This window comes from Cyclospora cayetanensis, unplaced genomic scaffold, assembly GCF_002999335.1.
Source record: "Cyclospora cayetanensis isolate NF1_C8 unplaced genomic scaffold, CcayRef3 CcayRef3_contig_9, whole genome shotgun sequence".
In the NCBI taxonomy this organism is placed as follows: Eukaryota; Apicomplexa; class Conoidasida; order Eucoccidiorida; family Eimeriidae; genus Cyclospora; species Cyclospora cayetanensis.
The window spans coordinates 358,041-375,469 of NW_020312763.1; the positions used below are offsets into that span (position 1 = coordinate 358,041).

General features: G+C 47.8%; 1 protein-coding gene across 1 annotated transcript; it reads right to left on the reverse strand.

Annotated features, from left to right (window-relative positions):
• Positions 1-16,247: 16,247 nt before the first annotated feature.
• On the reverse strand, positions 16,248-17,073 carry LOC113147002. The gene is given in 4 exon segments (XM_026336039.1): positions 16,248-16,336; positions 16,383-16,462; positions 16,549-16,633; positions 16,890-17,073. Coding segments are annotated over 4 exon segments (438 nt in total).
• Between the last annotated feature and the right edge of the window lie 356 nt (positions 17,074-17,429).

A 17,429-nucleotide genomic window follows, 5' to 3' on the forward strand; every position in this document is an offset into this window, starting at 1 on the left:
GACGAACAATGTATTGTCCGCACTCTAGACCAGAACGTTTCTCAGGTAAGCGATCAATCCTCGGTCGATGCAGGGTAGGAACAGATGGTACATTATTGTTGAAATCTTCTTGGATCACTTGCCCAGTAGAAGGACATGGCATTGAACTTATAATGGCATATATAGGTACGGAATGAAGCCACTGACTGGTCCTTCTGTGCCAAGCGTATTTAATGCAATCCCTGCAACATGGGTGTCATCATACCTATATTCCAACTCGCCGCCAGTCTTGCAGCTAAGGAGCTCTGTGTAGGATTCATTTGGAGAATGCTTTCAAGGCGTCACGTCCTTGGAAGTGTTCATCATGCGGCCTTACTGCTTTCCCGAGACGCCATTCTCTTTGGTCACAATCGCAAAGGATGCAGTGAAAGGAGCTTTGGTAGGCGTGACCCCCTGCTGATGCGTGCGCTGTTCGTCACTTGATATCATCTCCACGATTGCATCTCTCTAAAGGGTCATGGTCGTCTGCTCTGTCTTCGGAGTCCTCTACACCTAACGTTGGCACCTCTAGCGGGCTCGCAAAAATTGCTTCTTCTCCTGCATGGCACCATACATGCTGTATGCCCACTGGGTGCTCCAATGGCTTCAAAGAACTTGTCCCGCCCTGAGCAGCATCTTCTGAGATGGAGTACAGTGATTTCCGTTGAAAACTTTTCTTAATCAATCTCCTTCAAGCCATAGGCTTCTACCACTCCTGCGTTTTCGTGTCCTTGGGGTATTCACTTTTCTGCCGGGCCGTAGCACGGATTTTCGCAATCTCCAATCGGTGCTCATCAAGTAGCTGACCTGCATGTCTCAGCATTAATTTGCTTTCTTTTCTCGTCGCTTCATAGCATTGTCTATTCTATTTTACGTCGGAAAATTCTAGGATTGCTTTGACCCTGCTATCGCGATTCCCTTCTATGTCGCCGTTGAGGCGGCTCAGGCGAGGGACATTTGGTAGTCTAGTTCGCTTCTTTGGGAATAAGGTGAGGGTGACTTGCTCGGCGCTTGAGAGCCTTGCCCTTTGCCCAGGTTGGCCTTCTTCTGAGCTATCTGGGCCTTGTTGTTCCCTGGCTCAGTCCTTTCTACGCAACCTTCGCGTTCAAGCCCTGTCTCTCATTTTACTGAGCCTGTGTTGGGCACCACATTATGCAGTGCTTTGATCCCCCGCACTTACGAAGTCAAAAACTTGATTTGTTCAAAATATCATATCAGTCGGCCTTTCCTGATATCGATGTTCGATGTCGTGGTGTGTGGGGCACCTTGTCGGGCTACTTATGGCTGCCCCTCAAGCAATCTCCTAAAACTTTCGTGACGCTTTCATACCAGACCACAGCTGTTGTGACAAACGCATTGGAACTGGGCTTTTAGAATCTTTGATCTTGCCAGGCATGGAAGCGAAGCCTGTTGCAGTAAACTCCTTATCGTACCATCAGGAAAATGTAATAAACAGAGCTGCAAAACATTTTTTTTTCGAGGATTCTTCTCCCTCTCTTTGTGCCTGAATAGCTGCAAACTTTTAAACCAGCTTCACGCAGTCTCTAGTGTGCTCTATCTTCTTCAGCCTCCTAATAGTAGCTCCCACTGGTGTGGACCCGAGGCGCTCGAGGATGAAGGAGTAGAAATCTTTCCACATGCCTGTCAATTGTAGTGAAACTCGCCTCTGATCATGCAATGGCGCATCAAAAAATTTTCTGGGAGAAGTTGGGATACCATCAAGTGGTTCAGCTTAAGTAAGACCCAAAGTCTTGTTGCATTCATCCATCTGCATTAGCCACTCCTCGGGTTGGCACAGAAGGACATAGGCTTGCGACACGGATTGCCGTGGCCTTCTCGACTGGAAGCAAAACCCCAGGAGTTAGAGATAGGTGTCAAAGCCGTTTCCAGCCAATTTTACATTTTCGGCATCGAGTCGTCCACCTTGTCATCTAGTGAGTCGTTGGGTGTCAGCGTGGACATTCCCTCAACACCAGATGGGCTTAGCTGTGAGCGCGGTGATGGAATTCATCTTGGCGTTGGCATGGAGGTCGGTTTAGTCGTAGCAATATGAGTCTTTGTTTCAAGGGGTCCTCTCCCCGTTATCGGCCTTATCAAAGACAGACTCACATTATGCATTAGGGTTTTGCCGGGCGTCTGAGCGTGGCGTCTAGACCCGTAATGTTCGCCAACGGCTGCAGCAGTAATAATCCAGGTTTCCTTTCAAGACGGACTCCTTAGTGTAGATTAGCGGTGCATGAGTGCAGCGAGTAGACTAGTGTGTTGTTATATAGTAAACCCTTTTGCCACAAGAAATCGAACAAATCCAAAAAATTGGACTTCTCTGAGCATGGACTTCGAAATTCTGCAGTAGAGTTAGGTTGGTGCACTCTATCTCTTCATTTGCCGTAGGGTGCTTCGCAGTGGCTATGTTATGATCAATGTTCAGACAGGTCACAAAAACGCACATGAATTCGCACTGTCAAAGCCGCTTTGCAACACCTGGTGACGATCTAGGCATTACAGTGCGTACTATTCTGCCGTAGAACTTATCGCATGTCTGCAAAAGAATCGTGAGGGATTTTTCATCGTCGTGCCGTCATGTGAGTCGTTCCACCGACCGAACAGTTCGATTTTGTGCTCTGCACAAACCAATACTGCGCATCAATGTTGAAATAAACAAACTAGGGAATCTCCACTTTGTTCTGAACCGAGCAAAAGTGTTTCAATATTCGGCCGTTCTAAATTTCGGCAGCAACGGAGGATACACTGGTGGTCAAAGCATGAGGTCCACTCACTTTTGACCACAACTGTGAACATTCATAAGTAATTGCAGTTGCGCTGCACCAGAGAGCGCATCGGCGACCAGGTTGGTGATCCCCTAATTATATATCACCGCAAAGCGCACAGCAGGAGGTACCCAAGCCATCTAATACCTCTAGAGCCACCGAAGCCATGGAAAATCTTTGTTGGATGCACTTAAGTTTGTTTCTCTGTTTGGAGATTAAGAGGACACCCACGTGTATGTTACCTGCATTTTCCATGCCTAATCCCCACCCACTTACTTCCTATTTCCTCACTGGATACGGATGCTTGGTGTTTGTGGAGCAATAGAGATAGCAAAGAACGATTTGGCGGTTTGAGAACGCGTAGCCTGTTGGTAGAAAGTATTTTCCACTGCTGCACCATCAGTCTACTTTTCTAGGGAGAATCGATACTCAGATTTGGGCAGCGCAAGTACGCGAGATGCTGTAAGGCGGCCGAGAAACTTTCTTGCGCCGGCGTTAGCCTCTTTGCATCAGGTCATAGACTGCAATTTCTTAGGTAGAGCAGCTGAATGGGCAGCGATCCGAGCAAAACCAAGACTGAAATTTTAGTAAGAACGTGCACACCCATAAAGCTCCACAGCATCCTAGCAGCTGCAAAATGGTAAAGTTCGCAGTTTTGTGTGCTTGAAATTTTTGCTGAACCTTGCTGTTTGTGCAGCCGAAATATGAAACCCTTCAAACACAATTCCACTCATGGAAAACGAGCACTTGTTTTCACACACCACTGTTCTCCCCAAAGCTGAAGCACACGCCAAAAGTGCTGCAGGTGCTCTTGGACCTGGCGGGTGTATTCTGAGATATCTTTCATGTAAACGAGTATCAGGCCCCCCTTGATGAGCTCACAAATACCTTGGTCAGTTTGCCGCCGCAATTCGACTATGACACTAACAGGAGCAAACGGCATACTGGCATACTTGAAGCAACGACTCATAATTTCCCATTCTCGGCTTGGCACCTGGGTGAACGGAGACTTTTATAAAGAGGAATCTGTGGACTTAGATGCCGAGTAGACTGTCGATCCTTGTAGTTGTCAAACGCATGCCTACTCTGAGGCATCATGAACTTCTGCTTCAGTGACATTCTTCACGGGTTTTACCTTAGCATGCATACGCCATATCCCGTTCTTCATTCGGCAGTAATGCCTAATTCTTCCCCAAAGTGCTTGTCACTTCCTGACCTTTGCCTTTTTTCTAACAAATTATCCCCCTAAGGCTAAATATTGCCTGCATGCAGCGCCACGTTTCACATAGGTACTGGATTTTCAGCGATTAGTTCAAAACAAGCTTGAAGACCATTGGGCAGCAAGCCTGCAAGAAGAATCTCGTCATTATGTAAGCGCATCCGCAAGTTCCCCCTTGATCTTTGCGCACCACCACATAATGCATTCCTGAGCTTCTTTTCTTACTGCGCTGCTCATCCACCTGCAGGTATACCTGGGTTAATGCCGTGATGCACGGATCCAGCACAAAGTTTAGGCAAACCCGATAAGACACCCATTCATTTCTAAAGTAGCACATAGCTGGAGTAGCGTTTTGAATTCTTGGGCTTTGCCTCTCGCCCGCAAGCGTGACTCTTCAGGACTGTGCTACCGAGTAAAGGGCAGACTGCAAGCCTGCACCGTCCCTTCGAATTACGGATATACTACGCATTAAATTTCAAGTTTCGCTAGCAATGCTCAACTATTAAGCTCAAAGCTTCTGTCAGCGTGCAAATGACCGATAAGGGGTACCCAACCACAATCTATCTTCTGGAGGCTCTTTCATTGTCCCGCAACCTCTGGCGGGGTTGCTATTGCTCTAGTACGCCGTTTTGTTCGCCAAGCTACTTCCTTCGGCTGGGCCCAGTTCCTTTTGCTCAAGGCTTTTGGCTCTTTGCATGTGCTTGCACCTCTTGTCTAGACTGGCCACTTTTTCAGTTAGAGAAGAAGTGTTGCTCGGAGGCTCTCTGGGGCTACTTAGAAGTAGGCTTTTCGGGGCCTTCCTTTTCCGCTCTGTAGGCTAGGACCTGTTTCAATAGCCCCGACATTCACAGGTTTTAAAAGTGGACTTGACTTTTCCTACTGAGCTAAAGAATCACAGTTCGCCTCGACATGCATTTAAAATGTCAAGTAGCCTATCGTGTATGAAAGACCCAACAGTCCACTCTCTAGTCCCTAGATCGCTGCCCATTCTGCCTTCAGCACATTTCAAGTCGAACCCAGAGTAACCAGTAACAGAGCAGACGTTGGTCTAAGCTGTTCATTTTGTGAATTAGAGACCATACTTTTCCAGATACGGATATACTGATAGATTATCCTGCGTACACCGTCTCATCTTCCCAAGCGCAATCGCGCTAATCCTGGCATAACCGATGATGATGAGTTGCAGCAATCCCTGGAAGCAAACAACTTTTTCTGCATGAAAAGAGCAACCAGCAAAGCTCTTTTTCAATAAACGGTCCCCTAGTACCACTGGCTCCGCGTCATCTGATGGGTAAGAAGTAAGCTACATCTCCTACTGGTAGATGATTCCCTCGTGACCTTGCCCATCCTTATGGGTGTCACTCTCTACTGGTAGGATTAGCTCATCAACACACCCCAAAACGCTTTGGCAGCAGAAAAATCATAGCTGTCTATCAGCTGCCGAGCTATTGTGTATGCATCAGCTTGCAGGGCGGCCTCTCTTGGCCGCCCCAACAGATGTTGCGCCACCGTCAGTTTCTACACGAGCTTCATCGTCCCACACTTGCAAAAGAGAAACAAACTAATATCTGAAAAAATATCTGGTTAAAACGAAACAGCTGCTGTAGGGCACCTTGACGTCCAATTGCGTTCTCATCCAGCGGATGAGGGGGGAGCAGTGGCATCGACCATGTGGTGGTATCAAGTTTAATGATTCATCAAAGGTCTCCATTGGGAGACACTTAGCTTCAAATTAAATAACCACTTCTTTTGAATCTTCTCAAGTGACTTTATGAATGATTCCAGCTCTTTCTTCCTCAGGCCCATCCGAGTTCCCAATACTGAGGGTAGAACGAGAGCTACGACGCTGGCTGCTGCACCCTCTAAGCACGTCGAGCATTCACAGCTTGCTGCAGATGGCATCTACCGCACAAGCGCACAAAACGTTGTCTTGTTCTATTGATTCATCTACTAGTCAATTATTAACTAGTGCAGTACAGGGGCTGAAGTGTTGCCTGGCTCGCCGCGCCTTATTCCTGAAAACAGTTTCCTGCGCCATGTAAATCGTTCAGTGAAACCTCTCAATGGCAACTGAGTCAAGTCATGGACATAAAGGGCTTCTGCATAAGCTACGATGTCTCTGTCCCCGTGTAGCTCCAACAGTACTTACGGTTGAGTTGGGTGGCAATCTCACTGAACTGCAGGCAGTACACCTGTTTTGCAAGACCACTAACTGCAACGCCTAAAATTACCAGGAATGAACAGCAGGCTAGTGTATGGGCTTGGGAGGCAAGCAAGAAAGGCTGGGGGACAGTCTGTTCCCTTTTCACAGAGCGGTCCTGCCACCTTGAGTCGTGACGTAGGCAATATGCGTAAATAGTATAGTGCAATATAATGGGCGGTGTATATTGTGTTTTACTACGCACGCTGTGGTGGTAGCAACCTATAGTAGCCAATAAAGCCTGGTCTCATTCGTCATTTGGAGACTAGGAGCAAACGGTAGTCGCGAAATGGAGGAATTTTTTTTGCGTTTTTACTATGTTGCACTACCTGGAACCGAAACAGGGGTGAGGGGAATTAGGTTTAAGTGGTGTGCAAAATGTAACTTTGTGTAGCACCATGTCCAGACAAGCAGCTTTTCCGTTGTGGAGCTATTTTGAGAGCTGGTAAACCTTTTTTTGCCTGATTAAATCTTTTTGCCAATAGGTGTGCAACGGTTTGCTGAGGTACGTTCCAGTTGCATCAAGCGTCTCGCCGATTGGGCAAAGAAGCGGTAAGAGCTGGGACGGCATGGATTACAATCTCATAGAAAAAGAGCCAGCATTTTATCAGGTGTACAAATGATGCTACGCATAACCCATCCGACTCAAATTGCGATGGTGGTAGTTTATGAGTTCTTGCCTGGCGAACACAACAGTAAGAACTATTTGGGATTTAGTAGCAGCCTTCTGCTCACCATTGCTTAGCGTTGGTCGCCGAGGATTGCTGCGGACGATCGCAGGGACTGACGAGAGCAAAAGGTGGCTTTCTGGTAGATTCAGATGCCGCGCTGTGCGCTGTAGGGAGCTCACACGTGATCGGCACAAGTAATTGTGTTGATAGCCGAGCGTGTCCATCACACTGCAGTGGTTAAGCTGGTAGTGTCGAGGCGCGAATGGAAGCTAGTTTGTGTTCCGATAGCTTCACCAAACCAGTGTCGTTGCCTGTGCTCGTATAGAATGGGAATTCTACATGTGAAACACATTTGAAGCAGCAATAGGCGGTGCTCACACAGTTCCTCCATTTGCTTGCTTTATGATAAAATGACCGTGAGAGATCTACGCTGAAAGGATTACAGCAGAAGAATGTTTTCCACTGGAAGAGTTAGGCTCCTGCCGTAAGCTGGGCAACGCATGAATCATCATTGCTCAGGCCTAGTGAACTGCAAGCAATCTCAATAGGACCCGGCAATTGTCTAAGCCATGGAACATACGTGTCAAGGTCAACTGCCAAAAGTAGCTAGGCATTGTGTCTATGATGACTAGTGCGATTTACCAAGGAGCATCATTTTGACTCCCGGGCAGTGACCCTCGTGCTTACCCCTACGTTAGCCATTGAGGCTGGAGCTACCATCCACATCTCACTAGAAAATCCCGCCTAGTGCGTTTGCAGCACTGAAGTGTCCTAGAATCCGGCCTTTGTGCGGATACGTGCGAATCGTCCGCCTTCACACAGATCAGTTGCCTTCGCGGTAAGGTACGCAAGAAACCAGGGAGTTTTGAAGCTCCCGTTCTATGCTGATATTGGTAGTTCTGTTGCACTTCCAATTTTTAGGGAGATCGTAGAGCGGGAACGATCATTGATTTCTAAGAGAATTGCATATGTTCGTTACCCCTGGTCACCAATGGTTTCGTCTTATCATCTTATTGTGCGCCTCGAAGAGCCTAACGATTCACCGAAACCACATCCCGAAGCTTGAAACACACATTCAAACGCCGCTTGCTAACATTACGCTATTCCCCCTCCTGAGCTTTGCAAATGCATTTGTGTACATTCGCCACCTGCTCTCCGAGCCTCTCCGCTTTTACAAGTGGCAGCTGAGCTTGAGCCACTAGGTCCAGGCCTGAATCCGAAGGCTGCTCTGTATTGTAGATTAAGAATGTGAAGGATTCTGGGTAGAGGAATGTAAGTTTGGTCATTAACATACGCATCACAAGAAAGAAAATCAACAGAAGAAACTGAATTTGTGACAATGGAGTCGCACTTATCGCAGAAGATTGTGGCTGCTGCACTCTGTCTCCCTGTCTGCCTCATGGTACTTTGCACTGCTCCCACGGTGGTTAATGGTTTTGTGAGTCATAAGCGCATGCCAAAATGCATTGACAGATTTCAGAGTCCTATTTAAAATGATACTCCTGGGGATTATGTGAGCTTCTAGACGCGCGAAAAATAAGTAAGCGACTTACTGAGCCGTGACAGCTGGAGGATGATACTCAGTGCAAAGTTGTGGAGTCTGTCGTCGACAATGTTGATGCCATCCTCAGCATTGACCTCCGACAGTCCGATAAAAAAGTCAATAGTTAAATTAGTTCAAATTCTGCCTGGAATCACAGGGATTTACGAGCTTCCGGGTTCAGGACAGTTTGGCTGCTCCGGCTGCTGACAATCTGAGCATGATTATGCATCGGGCACTCTCGCCCATCCCCTGGCACCAGAGAAACCATGAACGCTTCTTCACTGGAATGAGAATCCGACCATGACACCCCCAAAATATGATGATATGGGTTGCGGAAAACGGCACTGCAGAACTAAGTGAACACCAACAACCGAATGTCTTATTGGCTTATTTTGAGTCGCAGGAAGCCAATGCTGGTCGTGGTGGTGTTATACGTTTTTGCCAGTCTAGATTTCGGAAGTGGTAGCAAGCGCGTGGGTGTCAAAATCATATGCCTCACTCAATATAAAAAGACGTCGTGAGTCATTCCGGACAAAAGCGCTTGCGCTGCACAGTAGAAATCCGCTGGGCACGGAGCGAGAGGGCGATGGCATCCGCAGTATCCAATGCCTTCACAATACTGAACCGTAAGATCGTACTTCAGGAGGCCACTAAGCTGGAGAACACCTGTTGGGATAGCAAAGTCTTGAACCTTCCTTGGAAGATACACTAAAGAATGATAGGTTGTCTGCAAAGTACGGTTGCGGCCATGTAAAATGTACAGGCGTGTTAGTTCGCTTCAGCACCCCACAAAGAGGTTTCTCGCGCCGGACACCACTGCTGAAGTTCGGTGGAATTCCGAAAATGATAAGCAATACTTCGATGCCTTAAAGCTTCGTAGCCTATTTAAAGGTAGCCGCACCAACGGCTGTGTCGAAAGGATTGGTTGCTAGGAAGGGGTGGCGCTTGTGATCCGGCAGCGCAGCTGCCGGAGAAGTTGTCAGGGGTCTGATATGCTTTCCTTGCCCCGGCATCAGCCTCCTCCCTGTAGGTCACATACTACTACTATTCTGAAGTATATTAGTCAAGAGAGTAGTGAGCAGGGTGAGATTTCGCTGGAAAGAAATTTTGGAAATAGGACGCAAACCTATAGTGTTTAGCCCAAAAGTAATCGCCCTGCCTTCATCGCTTCAGTTTTCCACCTATCTGGTTCAATATTTGCTAATAAATAATGAAAAACAGACATTGCAGGTGTACACACGAAAATGCATGCTTGTGCGCGTAAAAACACCACCACGTTTCCCTCAATAACCGAGGCGTACGCCGTAGTTGCTGTGGGTGTTTGTGTGGACTATAACCTTGTTACACGCCCAATAAGGATGTTATGCATACACAATCTACAATTCCCGCCTACTGCCAGTCCATAAATCAAGCGTAGACACTTTTGGTTTGGTGCGCGAGTCCCGGGGATGGTCCCAAAATGCATGCGATAGCAAACCATCAGGCCGCAGCCCCAGGCATAGCCACTGGGCGCCTGCATGCACCATGAAAGCATTAAGCTGAATCCTCAATGTACTGAAGACAATCGCCGTGGAGAAACAGCTTGCAAAGACTGGTTGGGCTAAACGGGATGCGGCCTCAATCTTAGGGGTGACCCATTAGAACAGACAGTCATAATTCTAGCATCCTGCTAGCCTGTGATTAAAAGTGATGCGCTAGGGCCATCATATGTGATGCCTGGGTACAGAGGACATCTGTAGAGCTAAGCAGATTAGTATTAGCTCGAGCGTTTGACTAACTTCCTAGTGCGCCTAGTTTTACACCAATTCTGAAGTTTTTCTATCAATTCTGAGACTGCTTCCACGTAGGAAATCATCCAGCCCTAGCTGTTAGGTTTAAAAACACACCCAAGAACTTGACATTGCCATTCTCCAGCGCAGTGCCAAATCCAAGTAGCATACAAGCATACCTGGGTCTGCGCGCAAAAGTGTTTAACGCTGTGATGTGCTTGTCATCTGGGTGAATGAGAATTTACAAGAGAGGGTCTATAGGGTAAAATCTTGAGTCCGTTTGTGAACCGTGAGACATGGCGAATAAGCCACATAATGAAGTACTAAATGTCCCTGCTCCTCAATGATCTTGATCAGGGGACTTACATTAAAGCACGCACGCCAACATCCGTCCAGTCTTATGTCAAAACCGAAAACATCCCAAAGCGGTGGTCGGCTCCTACACCTTGCCTCTTCCTGCAAATCATCCACCTGATGGCTATTTAACCCTTCAAATCCAGAGAGACGTTGATCTGGCGAGCGTAGCTTGACGCTGACAGCTGGACGAGCACAATACCTTGCGCTGGACCACCAGCGGGTGGCCAGCCTGCTGTCAGCTCGTCGTTATCTAGCATGTTTGCAAAATGAGCCTTTGTACAGCAATATTACCATTAAAAGTTGGCTATCTTTTAAGAAAATCCCCAAATAACCAATGTGCTTCCAAAGTACTAAAATTATACGTATGCTTCGAATTGTCTCCTACTGCAATTCTGCGTCGTCTCCTGGGATAAAAGTTCCACTTTACAACTAGTTTCAGGTAACGCGAGTAATGCTCAGACTATAATGATGAACCTAACCTCGCGTTTTTGAACCACGGAGAGTTTCGAACTGCGGCGCTACCCCATTTGACCCCCTCCACTGCCCCGCAGCCTGCCTGGGGGACTTTCCACTTCCTCGATGCGCGTCCTTTGCCTGCCAAAGTGTCGATATTTCAAATTCTTTTCACGTTGTTCAGGTTCTCTGGTTTTTCCTGCGCTTGTAGTTCCGTATTAGATTACCGAATCTTCCAAGATCAAACCCGTGTGTTGCTGTAGGGCTGTTGGGATGCCTAGGAGAGCAAATATCCTCTGCCTCCTTTTCTGGTTTATCTTTCAGTCTACACTATGCCTGGTTTCACAGCCGAGGTATTCCTACGTTTCAAAGCCTGACTCGGCTCTTGTCATTCCGCTAGAGAAAATGGAGTTGCGCTCGTTTGCGTGTGAAGCTTCATTTAATCCATCACTTGCGGAAGCTTCCCTGGTCAATTGCTTGCATACTGAGCCACTGCTCGTCCTGTGACCGCCTGGTGTTATATCTCGAGTAAATCCGAGAAAAGCCACTGATAAACCAGTTTTCTACGTTGTTGCATTTTGCGGACTAAAGCTCCACATTTCTCGACATACCGACCAGTTGATATATTCCCCTAGCTACCATCTAAATTTTCCGAAGGCCTGTTTTTGACCTTTCTTCCGCACGAAACGATTCCTCAGTGTCTATTGAAATAATTTAATTGTACTGATTTCTACACATAAAGAAGTTTCGCTACATCCTTAGTCACCCTTGAAGTACTTATCCATCCAGGGACGCGCTCTATGAAGCACTCGGCTTCATTATTCGGAATGCACAAATCGACGTGCATCCCCAACGACTGCTTACATCTTCAGGTTCTTGCTCAGCCGAACGCCCATCATATGTTATTGGTCTGTCTAGTATCATCGACCCATCCATACACATTTGTCAGCTAAAAAATATGGAATGCTATCAGCAGTGGTGATGCTGCGTTTACATCGGCTTGCAAGCCGACCTCGGATACCTTAAGAAGCGTTGCGTCGCGATGGAATTCCATCGCCGGTGCCCCAGCAGCATCCCAGCCTTCTAGGCAATATAGCGACTGAATGCAGAAACTTTCAAGCATTAGTCGGTAGCGGAGACATTATGGCGATGTAAATTTCATGGTTATCACGACTCTGGAAGCTCTATCGCCATCCTTTTTTTTCTGACCTGATCTGGCGTGTACGTAACTTGAGTTTCATCAAATAAACTCCAGCTATATCTGTTTAAGCGTAGCCATGCTCTTGAGGGGGCCGATCTTTAGAGGGTCGGCTTTCCATGCAACTGGAGTATGCTTCACGGACGGATGGGTGATACGTTTAATATCGGGGCTGAATAAAGTATCTAAGGAGTTTGACAACGCCTCGCAAATAAGAGTATCGCTATTCAGTTATTCGTAACAGAATCTCCGACAAACGTTGTGTACTGTGCAAGGAGTTTTAGTGCCCCCAAGGTGACCGTGCGAGGCCGCGAAGCCGGGAAAACGGTGACCAAGGAGGAGAGGACTGCGGGCTATTCGACAAAACATGATTGACAATGTGTATCGAATGCATAGGAAACATTACAGAAACTATTCGAAATGTCTATTCCAGTGCATATACTGATCGACTCTATAACACACCCGGAAATATGGCTTTCGCGCTAGGGTAGCCGTTATAGTTGCATATATTGACGGCACACCAGAAATTATACACGCCGTGGTAATGCTTTCAAATTGCTGTGTTATCCGGTACTAAGACTGTCGCCGGCCTGTGGCACACCAATTAGCAGAACAGTCACTACTGCTGGAGTACACCAAAAATCAAGAGGCGTAGGCCAGGTGGCAACTGCAAACAGCATAAAGGAACCAGACGCATGACATTCTCCCAGTTGTGCTCATGTCAACATTCGGCACAAATCTCTCTAGAACACCCAAGTGACATGTTTCGGCTAACGTAGTACTCATGCCAATACAGATGGCGGGCCTGGCGCCACTAATCTCACAGCTGGGGACACCTGGGGCCCCAAATGTGTACTGATCTCAACAACTCACACGAAGTCAAGATGGGGTGCCTCATGCTCAAGAAACAACAGAAGATCCAAAGCAATGGTCGATGGCATCTTATTACGCGTCTCCAACATCGTGGTATCTGCAGCTAGTTGGGTAGCATGCAATCGGTGCTGCCCGCCTTCATCTTGGTTGTCCGGTTTTCATCCGTGGGATTGACTGGTGGTGCAACCCAACCGGACTATCCATCGTAGATACAGGCTACAAACTCTCCCCAAGCTTTAAGCAAAACAAAATACGACTTGTCTTGCAGTGTGGTATGAGAGTACAAAAGAAAGATTCCGTGAGGGGTTGATACTATACCAGAACTAGCCAAACAAGAATGGACAGTACCGGTGGCAAAGGACCACAGTGCTATAAGCGAAACAAGAGAACGTTCTAAAAAGGGTGAAACTGGGCGCGTTGCACGGGATCTGGAAAATTGAAGAAAGTGGATGGTGATCGTTTGTGTACGGAGGAAGGGGGGAAGACACAACCCCTCTTCAAGAAGCTGGGTAGGTTGCCTCGCATGCAATGAGACCATACACCGATTCCAAGAGTGTTTTAATGTGAACTACTAGTATGCCAAGAAGCATGTCGATACCATATGTGTAGGGCCTAAGTTTCCAGCTAGTGCAGTTGCTGAGTATTGAAGACGCAAATTTGGGAGTGAACTCTAAGAGCCCGAAGGCGAGCAAGGGAAACTTGGAGGCCCAGCAGTTCAATACGATCCATTCGAGGAAAGTGAAATCTTTAACCTTGATAGCAGTCTCCTGTATTTCTGGCCGGCCCGCTGAGAAAATCGCCTTTCAAGCACTAGAGTAGCCGACACTACAGCACTCATTCGGTTCAAACAATTCCAGAGGCAAGCCAAATGGCACAGTCGGAAGCAAGGCTAGAGACACCTGGAACGCACCCATACAGCATAGCATGGCCTGTTCTGTCAAATAAGCTAGCAGGTTAGCTACGAAACAATCAAATTAGACTTCTGATAAGCAAGAGTTGGAGGCAACAGCGAAGGGCTGGCACTACCGATATACAAGGTTTCCAGCTGAAGTTTGAGTTTACAGGATGCATGACACAAGTGAGCAATTTCCAGAGAGAGTCGGGCCCATCATGATATATAGAAAGCCTTCGATACACGTCCTACGGGTATCCGCTGTCCTCATGGGTCTGTGCGAATGGGCTGTGCTCCTTGAATAAGAAACACGAAGGACTACACCACAAAGTCAATGTAACTAACTACGAGGTTGAAGGACTCGCATATTGATAGTCTTAGTAATTATATCCTCAGGATTTTACGATATATAGTGTTTCGTTCGTTTATCTACGGGCAACGGGCGCTTGGCGTAGCATCTAGTGCCTCAGCGTGAGTGCTACTTTGGAAATCTGCGAACTAAAGTCGGAAAGTGAGGGGATCAGGATACATCATGGATTGACGTATAGGGCATAGAACATACTTTAATAGGCCACTTCTCCATCTTTAGACACCGATCAAGAGAAGACCGCAAGAACTTTAGAGCCATTGGATAAGTCGCTGGAAGTAGGTAGCAGACTATGAAGCATGGAGGAAAACAAGTAAGCTCTGTGACAAAGAGGGATACAGCAGCAACGAATGAGGTAAACGCCTTTAGCAGGGACGGAAATGATGAGCATTTAAGGAGGCGAACTTTTGGAGAATGGGGATTACATCATGAAGCGCAGATACATCAGAAGTGGGAAGACATCACCAGAAGCAGACAACCATGCATGGAGGTGGAGCCTTTTTGTCAAATCCATGAGGGCAGGGAGCACAAAGATGATGGGCACGATTACCATAAAGAGTATACTGACGGTACAAAGCAAGACAGACATAAAGAAGGTGATGGAGACTGGTCCAACCGCGAAAAAGAAGGCGTGCAGAATGAAGAGACTTTCGGAGAGACTAGCAAAGTGGAAAGGCGTGGTGCTGCAAATAGAGCTGCGGAAGACAAAAAACGCTTGGGTTAGCCCAAACACTGTATGCATCAGGAGACGGAGACAGGAAAACGTTGGCTGTAGCACATATTTTCCGATGCTCTAGATGGCACACGAAAAAGCACGTGTGTAGTAGTCACTACACGAATAACACCGAATCTCGTCTAAGAATGGTGCTTCTTTCTTCTTCAAACTACTGGTACTTGATTCCTGAAGCACTGGAATTTATATGATGGCTCGCCGTCGTAGTGCCTCGTGTCTAATTTCCTTCCGCACAGCTCCATCGGCCCAGCGCCATGCGGACGGTGGCTGCATGTCGGAATCACATCCAGAACCTTTTAATATTCGTCTAGGCTCTCTTCTAGTCGAGATCAGTTCATTTATATTCTTGAGGTCTAACGTTCAAACCCTGTTCATAAGCGTACGCAGTTGTGCTGTTCACTATACTTTCCCCCCTGGCGACCACCCCAAAAACCCCTAGTGACTGTCTTGACCTCCGCCATCAGATTGCGCTGTGATAATCCTTCAAGGCCTTCGTCCTTCATCTGTCATGCAGGGGTTGCTATGAGCGTTTGACGCTCGGCTCTCTCGGTGTCGTTCAAGGAAGTTGGGCCTAGAAGAGCCTGGTGGCCCTAGCGGTCTGGACGGTACCCCAAGCAGATCCTGCCAGTTAACCGCTTCACCCCCCTTCTGTCGCCAAATGCTAGGGGCAGACGAAGTCTGCTATTGTGTGGTGAAGTTGTTTGCTCCGGTTCCGCTGTCAGGCGCGGAGGGGTGCCCGGCAACTGGAAAGGCTGCTTACTGGCTCGCAGGAGCCCTGCTTCACTGGCGTCTAGCGCCATTTGACAATACACCGGAATGGAGTCGCTTACTTTCCTTTCAGATATAATGCGGCTCACTTTATACATGTTTGGCGCTTGCTTTGCGCCGCCTCGGAAGGAAAGCCAAACGACAGTCTGCCTCTTGAAAAGTCTTCCCGAGGTCCCACAGTCGTCCTCCGACAACCAGAGGTACTTTAAAACCATTGTGGTATGTATATGAAGGAAATCAGGCGAAGAAGTTGGTCACTTGCCAATCCGGTCGACTACCAAAAATGGGCTGCGGTATAGAGGCTCTGTATTGGAGAAGGAGGAACCACCCGAGAGGCTTTGGCTGCTTAAGGACATTTTGTCTCATAGTAAATTCAGCTGCCTACCATTTGAAGGTGACATAAAATGGTTTGTGTCACTTAGCCCTGAGTATGACGTCGGGCCTGGTCATATACTTTCCGCAAAATTCGCGCCGTGGGGAGAGTAACTGGTGGCGCCAAGTCCCCAACTAAGCCGAATTTCTAACACAGTAATGTGGTTTTGGGAATTTCGACCAATCATAACTCCAGAAATAGGTGAATGGCTGGTAGGTTTGTAGCGAGCTCGAGAGCGGGAAGGCTCACGCTCCCACATTCTGGTTTTTGATTAATATACGTCCGTGGCATCTATTCAAGCTTTCTGTCGGAGCGTTCCGTCTTTACGCCGCTTTGGGTGTTCTACGGGGATGACAGTGCGCGGCGGGTGCTGAAACGCTAGCAAAGCTGCTACCACATGTCACACTGAAATTGTGGGTTCCAGGCAAAAAAGAAGGATTTGTAGAACCCCAGGGTATTAAGATCAGGCGATTGGCGAGAAGTTCAAGTATATCGGCTGCTATGCTAGTGTTGGTATTCGTAAGGAAGTGCGTAAACAATTGAATGAGTCCACCAAAGAAAGAGCTGAAATGTTCCCGCGCACAGCGGAAGAGCAATCCGTGACGAAGCCTAGACAAACCGGACAGTCTGGAAGTACTAGGCAATGGCTCAAGTAGGACACTGGGCTTCTGGGTTAGTGAAGCGGACGCTCGCCAGTGCACACATGACGCCACGTATGTTCTGATTTCAAGGCCGCGATTCCGGCCAGTAGTAGTGTCCACTCAAGGCCCGACATATCCTCAAATGCCTGCGGTGACGCGGTCATAGTGCCGGTACTGCACATGGCTACGGACTCCGGATCACTTAGGGACACAAGTGCGCCACAACTCATATGTGCAAATGTGCAGAGAGCGAGTTGTGCTATGGAACGCGTGTTGGCTGACGTTGAAGTCGAGGTGGCCTGCTGCTTGGCCACTGTCAGATACGTGTATTCTAACAGAAGCGCTTCATGAGACGTTTGCTGAAGCCTTGCCAATTTCCATATTTGCCCCTGCAGTCTGCAGGTATAGCCAGTAATGCAGCGCAGGACCCGTTACATGTCTTGGTAGGCCAGCGTCTTCCTGGGTATTCCTGATTCCTCCCTTTAGAACACCTGTTCGTGACGCGTCGGGGAGGTTCCTCGTGTCACTTTCGTCTTTGTGTGCCATTGGCTGATAAGGGGGTAGGCTCGTTAAGGATGCTGAATCG